General features: G+C 47.2%; 1 protein-coding gene across 2 annotated transcripts in view; it reads left to right on the top strand.

The window, feature by feature from the left end:
* GPATCH2L (G-patch domain containing 2 like) overlaps nt 1-9,946 on the top strand; it is a 51,578-nt gene extending 41,632 nt beyond the window's left edge. For both annotated transcript variants that reach the window (XM_056133625.1, XM_056133626.1), the window contains exons 9-10: nt 4,791-4,885; nt 9,778-9,946. In XM_056133625.1, coding sequence (XP_055989600.1) covers nt 4,791-4,885; nt 9,778-9,941 — 259 coding nt within the window. In that variant the 3' untranslated portion in view covers nt 9,942-9,946. The remainder of the gene's footprint in view (nt 1-4,790; nt 4,886-9,777) is intronic.
* Nucleotides 9,947-13,161: the final 3,215 nt, after the last annotated feature.

Genomic DNA, 13,161 nt, shown 5'->3' with positions numbered 1-13,161 from the left:
TCCTAAGTGGGAAGCTGGGGTGCCACCGTAAACTCTCCCCTGCCTAGGTCCCCCCGAGTAACACAGGGGTCCCCTCTGGCCCCACTCAGGCTTCTACTGTGGGGACTGTCCTGGCCCTGGGCACAGCACGGCTGCCGTCTCCTGGCTCTTCGAGTCCTCTCGTTCCTTTTATTATTATTATTATTATTATTGTTTTTTGGGTCATACCCGGCGATGCTCAGGGGTTACTCCTGACTTTGCACTCAGGAATCACTCCTAGCGGTGCTCAGGGACCTTATATGAGGCTGCGAATCGAACCCGGGTTGGCCGCATGCAAGGCAAACGCCCTACCTGCTGAGCTATATCGCTCCAGCCCCTGAGTCCTCTCGTTTCTAGCTCCCATTTTCTGTGCTTGCTCGAGGCTGGCTCTGGGGCCTCTTCTTTCTCTGTTCTCTGACCTTCTTCCCAAATGGAAACCCTCAGAATAAATTTTCCCAAGCAGTAAATGTCACTGTCACTAGTGTTCCTCAAAACCAAAAAAGGAGAAAACTGTCCAATGTCCTTGTATTGAAAGTTGGCTCTCCGTCTTTCTCCTTCCCCAAATCTTTGCTACGATGGGATGTCGGGAGAGGAAAATACCTGTTCTGTACTCAGCATCAAGGTCTGATAGTCTGTGTCTTGCCTGTGAGCTAGCTCTCCGGCCTGGAACTGACTTTTTAGGGGAAATGGTTTAAGAAGGAAGGAGCATGAAAGCTGTCTTGGGAGAGAGTGTGACTTCACTTTCTCCCTGCCACGGTTTCTGCTATCCAGAGTCTGTAACCAGAAATGTTGTGAGCTGGAAATAGGGTTAGACTACCAGGCCCGAGATCCTAAGCCCAGTTTCCTGTACAGGGCTGGCGTAGGGTGCATGCTCAGAAAATGTTCAGTGAGCAACAGAAGCAGCAAAGAAACCTGTTGAAGAGAAAGGGAAAGTTTTTAAAGACAATATTAAATTGACAATAAATTGAGACTGTTGGTAGATCATTACCTGGTTTCATTGGAAAGCCTGCGGGTTTTATTCTAGCAGATAACCAGAGAAGTAGAAAATCTGGGGCTTGAGCCATGGTAAAGGGTTAAGCGCTTGCCCTGCATGCTAGTTCCGCCCCAGCTCAGCCAGGGGTCACTCCTGAGCACTCCCTAGCCCCAACCACCACCAAGTATGCCTCAAAAACCAAATGAAAAACCCACAAAACAAATAATGAAGGACCTAGTATGTTGAAGGTCACACTAAAGCATGGGAACAGGATGGGAGAAGGTAAACCTTTCATTCCAGAGGGAAAGTAACGGGCTGGGCCTTCGCAGTCCTTGGGGACAGGGACAATGAACCCCGAGAGCCTTAGCAATCACCGAGCAGGGACAGTGGGCCCCAAGGATCCTGGCCGGAGAGGACACTCAAAGGCCGCCTGAGTCTGCCGCCTCCGCAGCCCACTCAGGATGCCGTGGCATGTGGCACCTTGAGGTAATCACTGCAGGAGAGTTTACTGAGAGTTTACTTTGCTGAAGTGTCTTCAGGTAAGATGGTTACAGATTTTAACATTTTGGTGCCTGAGTGGCTTCATCCCATGTGGACTGGGCTTAGGGCGGGGCCCAAGTGGCATTCAGAGAGCCCAGGTGTCTCTCCCTGCAGGCCCTTCAGAGTGAGGGTGCGGGGCTGACTCAGGCCTCCTGGTACCCTGGGCCTCCGGGGCCACGGCAGCACCTTAGCCCTGCAGTGCTCTCTCTGTAGAGAAGTGGTTTCATCTTATTACTCTAAAATGCGTCATTTCTTGAAAATGTGCCATTAGGGCCACTGACTTGGCCCATAAAGTGGTGCTGCTGTGTGTCCTGACCCATCTCACCGACACAGCCCACGTGCCAGCCGGAAGAGGAGGGATAGGGTCTAAATAAAAGGCAGTATTTCTTTTGTTTGGCCCAAGCGACACGCTGGGAATTAATATCTTCAAATCCTTTTGAGTACTTTCTTACGCATTTTCATTTCGCATCTGCCTTCTAGGAGCATTTTATAGACATTGACCTTGAAGCAGTTTTTCAGCTGAGCTTTTTACTCAAGGATGCTGTGCATACAGAGACGTATGTAAGGCAGCGTTTCCCAGTTAGTTTCCTTGGAGTGTCCCCAGGTGCCCAATCCAGACCGAGAGCAGACCCTCCCGACCTCTTCATGCCTTCTCTGCCCCTGTCCCTCCTGTCCCCACGCCCCAGCTCAGGGGAGCCCCTCTGCTTATGGCTTGTCTGGTCTGGGGAAATGGTATTAACAGTACATTGAAAGCGTTTTGGAGATGACCAAGTTGCAGGGGAAGAAGATTAGGAATATAATGGCTTCCCGTTTTGTTTAGGAAAAAAAAAAGATTGAACTGAAGCAGTGAACTTGGGTTGAAGTCAAGGGCTTGGGACAGTTTGAGTTGGTGTCCTCAAGTCGTTGGTTTGTAGACAGTACAAGGCTTTCTTCTCTATAAGTCTCTGTTTTGATGAGAACCAAATTTTTTTCCCTGTGTCTTTGCCTTGGAATGACACTATTTACACCAGAGCTTCCCAGACTTACTCAGCCTACCACTTCCTTTTCAGAAAAAAAAGTTCCCTACTGTCCGTGGTGGATATCTGTGTTCCTTAACAAACAGAGAGCATCCCTCGTTATCACCCACTTGGGCAAACACTGATCAGACTGAAGGAAAGTCTGTTTGCCTTCAACACTCTGTCATCTGTTTTCTGATTATTAAGTCAGTGTGTTGGTGTAGACATATTTCCGCGGCATTCACAATGTATGAAAAATGAATGGTTTTCTCTATTTTACACATGTGTATTTATATTTAGGGCTTGGGAATTAATGACTCACAGCACACTTAAAATTAATGCTTTCATTTAGAGGAGAATAAACAGTAGAAAGTACATATGGAGAGCATTTTCCAAACCAGGGCCACTATTTGGAACATCTCTACCCTATTGTATTTTTTTGTACTTTAAAACCAGTTCCCAAGGTCTTAGTCAATTTCTTACCTTTGTTATAGATTAAGTTGACTCTTAAAGTTTTTGCTACTTAGAAGAAAGCATATATGCATGCATGCTTGTTTAAGTGGAAAGTTGCCAGATTCAAATAGGAAAGTTTGTCTGTTCAACAGTTGTCTTGGTGCCTTGTTGATAGTTAAGTTCTTGGAAATTTGTCTGAGATTCCAGTGTTAAGACTTAAACCATGGAACTTGGTCTTCAGCTAGGGCTCCTAAATAGAAGTTTATTTGGTTCAGTTCTAGTAGGTTCCTTCTTTTTTTTTTTTTAATTTTTATTTATTGAATCATCGTGAGAACAGTCACAAAGCCTTTCAGTTCAAATCTCGGTCGGTCATACAATGATCAAACACCCGTCCCTTCACCAGTGCACATTTTCTACCACCAAGAACCCCAGTATACCCCCCCTCCCACCCACCCTCTACCTGTGTGGCAGATTTTCACTTTTCTCTCTCTCTCTCTCTCTCTCTCCATTGATCACATTCATTACAACAAAAGACCCAACATTGTAATTTGGAATTTTCCCCAACATTCAGGTAGTAGGTTCCTTCTTAACTGATATTGTACTCTGGCTGTTTTTTAAAGTTGTGGTAAAATATATCTTACATAAAACTTTAATATTTTAACCATTTTGAAGTAGACAGTTTTCTCCTTGGTTTCTGGAATTTTTGTTTATTCATCTGAACTCTAGTCAACAAGTGTTCAGTGAGGATCAGCCATGTGCTTTATGCTATGATTGGCAGATCATTGGGAAATATGTGTGTATAAATATATACATATATGTGTATATATATATATGGCTGTGCAACACATCATCATAGAAGGAAATATATATATAATAAGCTACTGAGAGTTTCCTGCCTGCACTGGAGGGCCTGGTAAGCTCTCTGTGGTATATTTGATATGCCAAAAACAGTAACAATAACAGGTGTCATTCCCCTGACCCTGAAAGAGCCTCCAATATGGCAGCATTGGGAAAATAAGTAGAGTAAGGAGAGGCTGCTAAAATCTCCGGGCTGGGACGAATGGAGTCGTTACTGGTGCCTACTCGAGTAAATCGATGAACAACGGGATGGCAGTGACAGAGATACAGTGATACATATAAGATATATAAATACGACTTCTCAAAAGTATTAAGCATCTTTAGAACAACAAGATACATATATACCAGTCAAATAATTATTTATGGTAGGAGGTCTTGAAAGAACACGAAAGTTTTATATAAAGACTTCACTTGATCTTTGATTCAGGATTGGACGTTGTCTTCTTTGAGAGGAACAGGGAAGTGGGAGCTGAAACAACACACCCATAGTTATTTCAGTAGTAAGTTCATTGCCTTTTAGAGATTCTGTTACTTTCAGAGCATTGAAGCTCTCACTATTTTTTTGAACATAAGCTGAATATTCAGATAAGGGAACATAGTAGCACATCATAGTTTTAAATACCATAGAAACCAGCCTTGTCTAACTTGTGATCCAAATGTAAAAATCCATATTTATAGTCATAAAAGGGTTAAATTTTCTATTACAGTTCTATGCAAGTACTGTGTTTATGCAGCATTAAATTTTTCCATATATTACCACCTGGGAATAGATATTTCATTAGTTAGTTTAGAACAACTGCAGATACAGTTTATATTAAAAACGATGGTACAAAAATCAGCATGTAATGAATCGCATTAATTTAAATTAATCTCGAATGTCTGTTATTGTGAAATCAGGTAAGAAGTTAAAAATTGCAAAGTTAAAGCAGCGTTTTTCTTTCACAATTCTGCAGACAAGCAAACCTACACTTGGGGCCCCCGTGTTCACGTGACATCAAGAGGAAGCGGAAGCCTGTGGCCACAGCCTCTCTGTCTAGCGCAAGTGCAGGTAAATATGTGTGGCTACCACTTACTAAACACCTCCTGTGTCAGGCACTGGTTGTGTGTTTTTCGATGCCCTTTTAGAAATAATCTAGCCTTTCCGTAAGGTTATATTATTCCATTAACCACGGTAAAACTGAAGGTCAGAAGTACTTTGTCCAGGAAATCCCAACCTACTCCTCCCTTGCTTGAAACTTCTTAGCCTTTCCAGTGTCACATGACTTCCTTGGGTTTGAATCCTGTATTCTATTTTTCACAATCTTAGGTCATCTGACCTTTTGTTCTAGCACCAACAGGAAATCAGACTCTTGTGAATCCAATTAAGGTGACAGTTTAGCCAGAAACCAGGGAGCCATATGGAATTATTTACTTGCGTGTTTGGTGTACAGTCCATTACTTTCTCGCTTTTTTTTTGTTTAATTCTCACTGCTTGTGTATTTACCAATCATGGCTTATAAATTCTAATTAAAAAAAATTCAACTCAAAGCCTTTTCATTTTCTGGGTAAAAGTAGCTATAGAAATCAAACTCTTTGAGTGAGGGGCTAGTGACCAGGCTGGGTTATGAAGTGCCTCCTGAGGACTTGGAAACTCTCCATCTCAGGAGCTCATAGTGATTACTGGGGCAAATACGGAAGATCAAGGATCAGTACAATTTATGATCATTTATGCAACTTGCGTATGTTATCCTTAAAGAAAAGAGGAGGAGGGAGAGGTGCACATTTTGATCAGCAAGTTGTCTATAGATAAATTTTCTTTGGAGTTAAGGGAAGATAGTTGAATATCATTTGTAACCATGGGTAAACCCTGTTATTTTAATCAATTCAGGGTGAACTACTCTGCATAAAAAGTTTGGAGAGATAGCTCAGTGGGTAGGAGCACCGGTTTTGCACACAGGAGGGCCGGTTTCATCCCCTGCCGGGTCCTCTGAGCATTTCTAGGAGAGCCTCCCCACCCCCTCAAGCAATATACCAGGAGTCGCCCCTGAGCAACACCAAGTGCAGCCCAGAAACAAACAAGAAAATGATTGTGTGGAGGCTGATAGTACAGCAGGGAGGGCACTTGCCTTGCACACAGTCAACCCGGGTTTTGTCCCCGGCATCTCGTAGGGTCCCCTGAGTGATTCTTGAGTGCAGAGCTAGGAGTAAGCCTTGAATATTGCTGGATGTTGGCTTTTCCTCCCCCAGACCTGGTTGTGTGTTTGTAGACATGGTATTGCTTTTGAACATTTGAGGACCACTCCTCTTCCCCTTCCCTTTTCTTTCTTGTTGCGGTTGTCATTGCAGTGCCGCGGGTCATGTTTGTAGTCTACATGACAGTATGTGTGGAGCATTGCCAGGGATCAGAAGCTAGGGTATTCTGTTGGTGATGGAAAATTCACCGTGAGGGAATTGAGTGTATCATTGAGGATTTTATTCCCGCGCCAAAATAATACATATTGAAATGATCAGCTGGTGAGCTGACTACAGTGTGTCTGGCAAGCAAACTTCCCCTCCCTTGACGTTGTAAGTTTCCGCCTCTCTCGGAGAGTTCTGCTTGCTAGTGTGGGTGCCAGACAAGCTTCATGACTGTGGCACTTTCTCTTTGCAAGCCAAGTCCACATGGCCCGGGCAGGAACTGAAACATTTTGTGTGTAGTCATTTAGTTTCACAACAACTTTCTGCTATAGATGTTGTTTTTAAACCTCAGTTGACACATGAGAAAATTGAGGCTTAGAGTGGCTAAGTCGGTTCCCCAAGGTCACTTGGTGGATTAGTTGCAGAACCCAAACCAGGCCTGTTTCCCTGTGACTCTGAGCTGCCCTCTTTAATACGGCAGGTGTTCGTCTTACTAGAGCCAGTAAGACTGGGTCCAAACTCTGCCCTACATCAGAACCCAGCCCCTCACCCGTCCTATGTTAGAAGCATTAAAACGCGCACCTCATTTGTCATTTTGTTCCTTTCTGGTTTTTCTCCTTAATATCTAACTTCCATGTAGTGCTTCTTAGTCTCCAAAAGTGAAGCCCCGCTAAGCTGGGTCTGCGCCCGCTACTCAAAGCAGGACGTGTCCTAGGCGGCATTCACTTGGGCGGTGACTGTGCATGCCCGCGGCTGGCCCAGCTCCTCCTCTCACTTGTTGACTAAGCTCGGCTCCACTGAGCCTTTCCTTTCCCTTTTTTTTTTTTTCTTCCTGCTCACAACCTGAGTGCCCCGTGGAGGTGAAGGACATAGCCCGAGCCTGCGCCATCAGTCAGCAGAACAAATGGGCTTGCTCTGCCTAACATCGGGCCATCTCGGATTCCACCTCTTTTCTAGAAATGAGTGATGAAGAGAGGTGCGTTCCGCTTTGCCGCTATATTAATACACATCAGGGGCCAGCTCCTGGCACTAAATCACGCTGCTGCATACATCTGTTATCGGACCCTCGCCCGGGTGATGAACAGGACTGCAGATAGAGGCTTCCTTGTGTCATTCTTTATAGGATTTTCCTAAAAGAATAAATAGCCCCGATCGCTGCCAACACTCTCCCCTGTCACTGTGATGAATTCAGCTTCTTTCCTAAACACGCAGCCACAAATCTTTCCCCTCCGCCCCTCCCCCGCAGGTGGGAAGTTTTGAGTTGAAATGGACTGAATTTAAAGATATTACCAGGACTGGGTTGGTGAGGAGCTGGAAGGAAGAGCTTATTTCCCTCATTTTTTTTTTGGGGGGGGGGGCTATTAATATTCACAAAGGTCCAGAAATACAACCCGTATGTAGGGTAGTTAGGTGCGTACTTTTTGTAAGGCGAGCACCTTTACATGCTGCTCTTCATCCCCACTGCTTTCCTCGCCACCCCGCGCGCCTTGCTAACATGCAGCTGTCTGGCGGGCCTGCCTGAGCCACCCCTGGGTCTCAGTGAATGGTGCGAGCCCTGTTTTGGAGTCCAGCACACCGGGCCTGCACATCTCTGCCTCTGTTGCTGGGAAAATAGGGCATTTTCCCCAGAACTGGCATGAGGAAGGGGGCCTGCTAAAACAGGGGGCCTGGCATCAGCAAGGAGTGCCCAGGAAACTCCCTTCCTTGACGTGAGTTTCTTCATCAGAATCTTGACATATAGCGTCCCGTTCCTTCTGCAAAGTAGACACGTGCCCTCCGCTACAGGACTTTGTCTGCAGCCCCTGTCTTTGGCCATTCCTAAAAGCTTTTCTCATCTATCATCCTCTCTCTGGGATAGAGAATGTGTCCTTAGAGACTCAGTGGAAGGGGGACACAGCTTCTGACCCAATTGTGGGTGCCTTCGGGTTCTAAAACAACTGGGCAGTGTGGTCAGAGCAGTGCTGTGGCGACAGGGAGTGTCTGTCTGCTTTCCTCTCTGCGGTCACTTCAGCATCTACTATAATAAGTCAGAGGGTAGATTCTTTAGATTTTGTTTGTTCGGGGTTTTCTTGTTCATTTATTTTTGGACCACACCCAAGCAGCGCTCGGGGACTGTTTCTGGCTCTGTGCTCAGGACCCTGGTGGTGTTTGCGGCACCATCTGCAGTGTCAGGATGAAACCTGGACTAGATGCCTGCAAGGCAAGAGCCTGGACCCCCGTGCTGTCTCTCTGGCCCCTACCTCACGCTCGTTAGGACGACTCCAGAAAATAGGGAGCAGCAAGTGTCGCAAAGGATGGAAGAAATTGGAGGCCTGTGTATTACTGGAGGCACGGTGTAAGCAACAGTGACTGCTGTGGAAAACTCTTTGGCAGTTTTTCAAAACCCTTACCTAAGACCCTCGGGTGGTCAGGCAGTCCTGCTACTTGGTATAGAGCTAAAAGAACGGAAAGCAAGGGTTTCGACAGTAAGCCCACAGTTACAGCAGCACGAGTTACAAGGGCCCAGAAGTAGTAGCTCAGAATTTTCTAGAATTTTGTCATATTTTAGGGTGGTTTCACTCTCAACTGATGGGTGTCAGGATGGTTTGTGCTGCTTTGCTCAAAGGCATTTGGGAATGTGAGGACAAAGTTTGGTGGTCATCACTAGGGCACACTCCTGCTATTTGGCAAATGGGGCCCAGTAGGGTAATTACGTGTCGCATTCAGAACAGTGTTGGACACATTGTCTTATGTGCTCTTCCCTCCCCTCCCCCCCCGCCCCATTTCCTAATTATGTCTGTTAGGACACTACCAGACTAGAGGTAAGGGAGCCACATGGTATAAAGGCCGAGAGCCTGGGTTAATATTCGAGTTTGGGCCTTCTTGCCTGAATGATACACCTACCCTCTCAATGCCTCTGTTCTCTTCTCTGGAAAGTGGGAGTGACCCTATCAACTTCGACAGTTAAGGAAAAAAAAGATTGAGTCAGTACTGTCTGCACCCTTTTCCTTCCAAGGGCTATTTGGATATCTGTGACATCACTTGTGGGCTGTAGAATACAGGCAGGCAGGCTGCTGAGCAGGCAAGAAGCAGCAGACAGGAAGTGAATGTTCCATCATGAACCAGAGCCAGACCACGTTATTGCAGCGGGCCTTACATAGGCCACTGACCAGATTTTTCACACCCCTGGTTTGTGCAGTGTGGTCCCTTGCCATCAGTATTTAGTGATTATTACATTTATATTACTGAATTGATTCATTTGGGCCATATCCAAGGCAGAGAAGTGTTTTTCTGATTTAATTCCTGCCTTTATGTTCCTATAAAGAATGAAAGGGGGTGGTGTTGGGGTGAGGGGGGAACAGGACAGGAATGCAGCTCAGTGGTTGGTATATGTGCTTCGCACTCTGCCGGAAATGACCTCTGGGCGCTACCAGTGTGGCCGCCAAACAAACAGAAAAACCCTGTGTGACTGCTGGTGCTGATAGGGCACAACAGAAGTACAGGACGAAGAAGACTTGCTTTGGGGTGTGTCTCATACTAATTTGTCTCTTCTGGATATTTCTCTTCCTTCCGTGATGGGAGCAGTCCACGTGGATGCCGCCGTGGAACCAGCTGCACCAGCACCGCAGACCCAGAAATCTCCCAGCTCCGAGTGGCTGGGCAGGACCTCGGCAGCAGAAAAAGGCGCCCACGGCCCTGCAGCCACGTTCTTCAAGATGCCCCAGGAGAAGAGCCCGGGTTGCAGCTAGAGCACCGGGCGGCGGGCTCAGGGTCCCAGCGTCTCCAGACAGACCTTCCCCACCTGGACTCTCCTCTCAGCCGAGCAGCAGTCTCTGGTGTTCTCGAAAACCCTGTTGCAGACATCGGGTCTTTTCAAGACAAACACAGAAACCCAGTGCAGTGCGGGGCAGGGTGGCAGTCTTCTTTCTAAGGCCGCCCTCTGCCGTTTTGGTGGTCTGACGTCTTTGTGCTGAAGAAAAACCCCTAACGGCTTTTTGCGAGCCTTTTAGGGCTTGTTTTTATCATGTTGAGGAAGTCCCAGTTTGCATTGCTGTTTCAAACCCACTTAGAATTCAAATCAGACCCGTGTGGAATTGTGTTTGCGGGAGGCTTGCCTGGGCGCCAGCTCTCGACTCCCCACAGTGCCAATAAAGACAGAGCCCCCATTCCCCGATGGGGAAGAGACACCAGCAGCACTGGCCCCGGGCCTCCCCCGCCTGTGGGCATCTGCATCAGACCTTGCTTCCTCTCTGCAGCCACCGTTCTGGAAGAGCCCCGTGCCGCCCCTCATGCAGACCTGTGTCACAACCCAGGGGCCTGTGTATACTGCACACTGAAAGGAGTGGACTTTGTCTTCCCACTTTTTGCTACAGTGTAAACCTTTCCGTCCTTAAGGGCGCGTATATGTTAGTATTATAGGTCAGTAACCTGCCACAGAAATTCATGCTCGAGTATAATAATGGCCCCTTGGAGCCATACTTTGGGATGGGGAAAAAAAATGTCTTTTTTGACATGCCTTTATACTTGGTGTGTTGATGATGGCTTCACTGCGGGGCGTGTTATATAGACAACCAGGCCAGAAGCTGGATGCTGCTTTATCAAAGTGAGGAATGAGTGAATTCCCCGAGCTGGGGAACAGGCCAGTGGTGTCAGGGGTCTGGTGCTCAGACCTGGCTGACTCCTTTTGTGCGTGTCCACGGCTTTTTGCTGGAACATGCAGAAGATCTTCTGTAAGTGTTCACTTTTCTGGTGCCCCCCCTAGGCCAGGTTTGCCCAGGTGGGCCTTGCCGCTCCCCCCTTGGGATGCTAGAACAATCCAGGGAGGCTGGAAGTACCTCCAGTATAATGGGGGGGGGGGGCTTTTGTTCGTTCACTTCAAGGAGTTCCAAGGGGGGCACCAGACCAAGTCAGCTTGGGGATCTCTGCTCAGGGAGCACCCAGCTCTGTGCCTGGGCGGTTTGTGTGCTGAGCAGGGATGCTGGGCTCACCCCCCCCCTCCCCCAAGTGCCACCTTTCCTTTTGCTCACACAGTGTGTCCTGGAGGGCTGCTCTCCCCTGTCTTCGTCACCAGTGAGTGTCTTGTGCTGTGGGGCCTCCAGGGTGTGGCGCTAAGTCAACACCCTTTGACAAGGCAGAGTGTGCCAGTTGCCCCTTGCAAGGAACACTGTAGCGGGGGCAGAGTATGGGATGAGGGCTACCTAGGCCCACCCAGCAACCCCAGGAGCACCCCCGGTTCTCCCATGCCCGTGGTCCTGCCCGCGTGCCGTTCCGGCGTTGAGGGGAACGCCTCTTCTCCCAGCAGCCCTCCCCCCAGGTTCCCGCCGTATCCCGGGGTGTACATTCCCAGCGTGATTTGTTGGACTTCCGGGAGAAGCAGCACACAGACGTGCTGTGGTTCCCTTGGCATCCGCTTCGTGGCTGTAAAAGGCTTTACAGCCTTCGTGGTTCAGGGAGCATCTTTCCTCCGTGATGTGTTGCTTCATAGTTCTCTCTGCCTGTGACCACAACACATGTGTATATTACAGCCCTATTTACATTTTACTGTCTCTGTGTCAAGAGGGGTGACTGCCGCCGCCATAGAGGCCGGGTAGCCACCACGCTTCGTGACTCGCTCCTAGTCTCCTAATCAAGGCTCCCAACACCCCAGACTTTCTGACTCGCTCTGCCCTGGGTTCTGACCGTGTTCTCATCGCTAGACCTGAGTGAATCTGAAACCCGTATATCTGTCGCAGTGTGCCGTGAATGTCTCATCATCTCTCGGGGAGCTATGTACTTCCGAGTACTTTCATAGCGATCACCCCAATACGCCACACCTAACTGTAATAAGTGGGGAAGAAAATTAATTGCCTAAGCGGAGAGCCATTAAGCACACAAATACTTTCCAATCCATGGTTGTAAATCGTGCACCTCATTTTAAGCTGCTGTTTGAACATGTGTACAGATTTATTAACCAATTTATCCTGCTTGTTTTCTGTATGGATCAATTCCAGAGGAATAGCTTTAGAATCAAGTGTATTTTGAATCTTAAACTTTTAATTTCCTTTTTTTATGTGTCAGAACGTATCATGTTCATATATTAAGAGTCTGTTAACCTTTCAACAAAAACACGCAACTGGAAAATTCGGTTTCATGACCTTTCAGAAAAAGTTTGCTGGCATGTCTTCCTTAAAAGATAACCCGGGAGCGCACATATTCTTGATCTGCTCAAAAGAAGTAACTGAAACCGAGTTACTTGGGGGTTCTAATTTGTCCCAATTGACTACACAGTCTTGTCTGAAATGTAATCCTGTGTGTTGTCCAGAGTGGGCAAAAGTCAAGATATATCTACTTGCATGATCATCATTCATGAAAGAGTTTTGCATACAAGTTTAAGGGAATTTGAGATTTTTTTTTTCAGGTGCAGTTATTTTTAAGGAAACATCTTCCTTTGCCTCAAATTCCTATGTTGCTTTTTGGTAAGAACTACTCAGAAGAGAAAATTGGTAGCTATCTATGTGGTGCCAAAACTGGGAGGGGCAGAATGTAATCTTGATATTGTAGAGTAGAGAGTGCTCGACAAATAGGCCACTCTTAGCCTAAATACTTCAGAAATCAAATGCAGTTGAAAAATCGTGTGTGACGTTTTGCTGGGCCTTTTGAAACAGGCTGTAAGCAAGACTGTTTTGGCGACAGAAGCACCAGCTGATAGAAAGCCTCTCAGTCTGAGATGTGTCTGTTCCCTTTGCTGAGTCAAGTCCCGTGCTCGGGGCAGATGGATCATAGACTTGTTCACAAACCTCGATGTGCTCTCAGACCCCAGTCAGGGATGCTCCGGTGCCACAAAATAAAGGAGCGGAGTTCACCCAGAAGCCACCTGGGTCGGGCACATTTGGGTGTTGGGAGACAGCAGCTGGCACTGCCATTGCTTGCTTGCAGGAGGGTGCTCCCTTGGGGTTCCTGGCACCAGCTCCTGGAATCTGCGGTTGATGT

This window comes from Sorex fumeus, unplaced genomic scaffold (genome assembly GCF_029834395.1).
Source record: "Sorex fumeus unplaced genomic scaffold, SorFum_2.1 ptg000098l, whole genome shotgun sequence".
Classification (NCBI taxonomy): Eukaryota; Metazoa; Chordata; class Mammalia; order Eulipotyphla; family Soricidae; genus Sorex; species Sorex fumeus.
The sequence above is the reverse complement of the archived record's forward strand: the minus strand, read 5'-3'. Positions and strand labels throughout refer to the sequence as shown.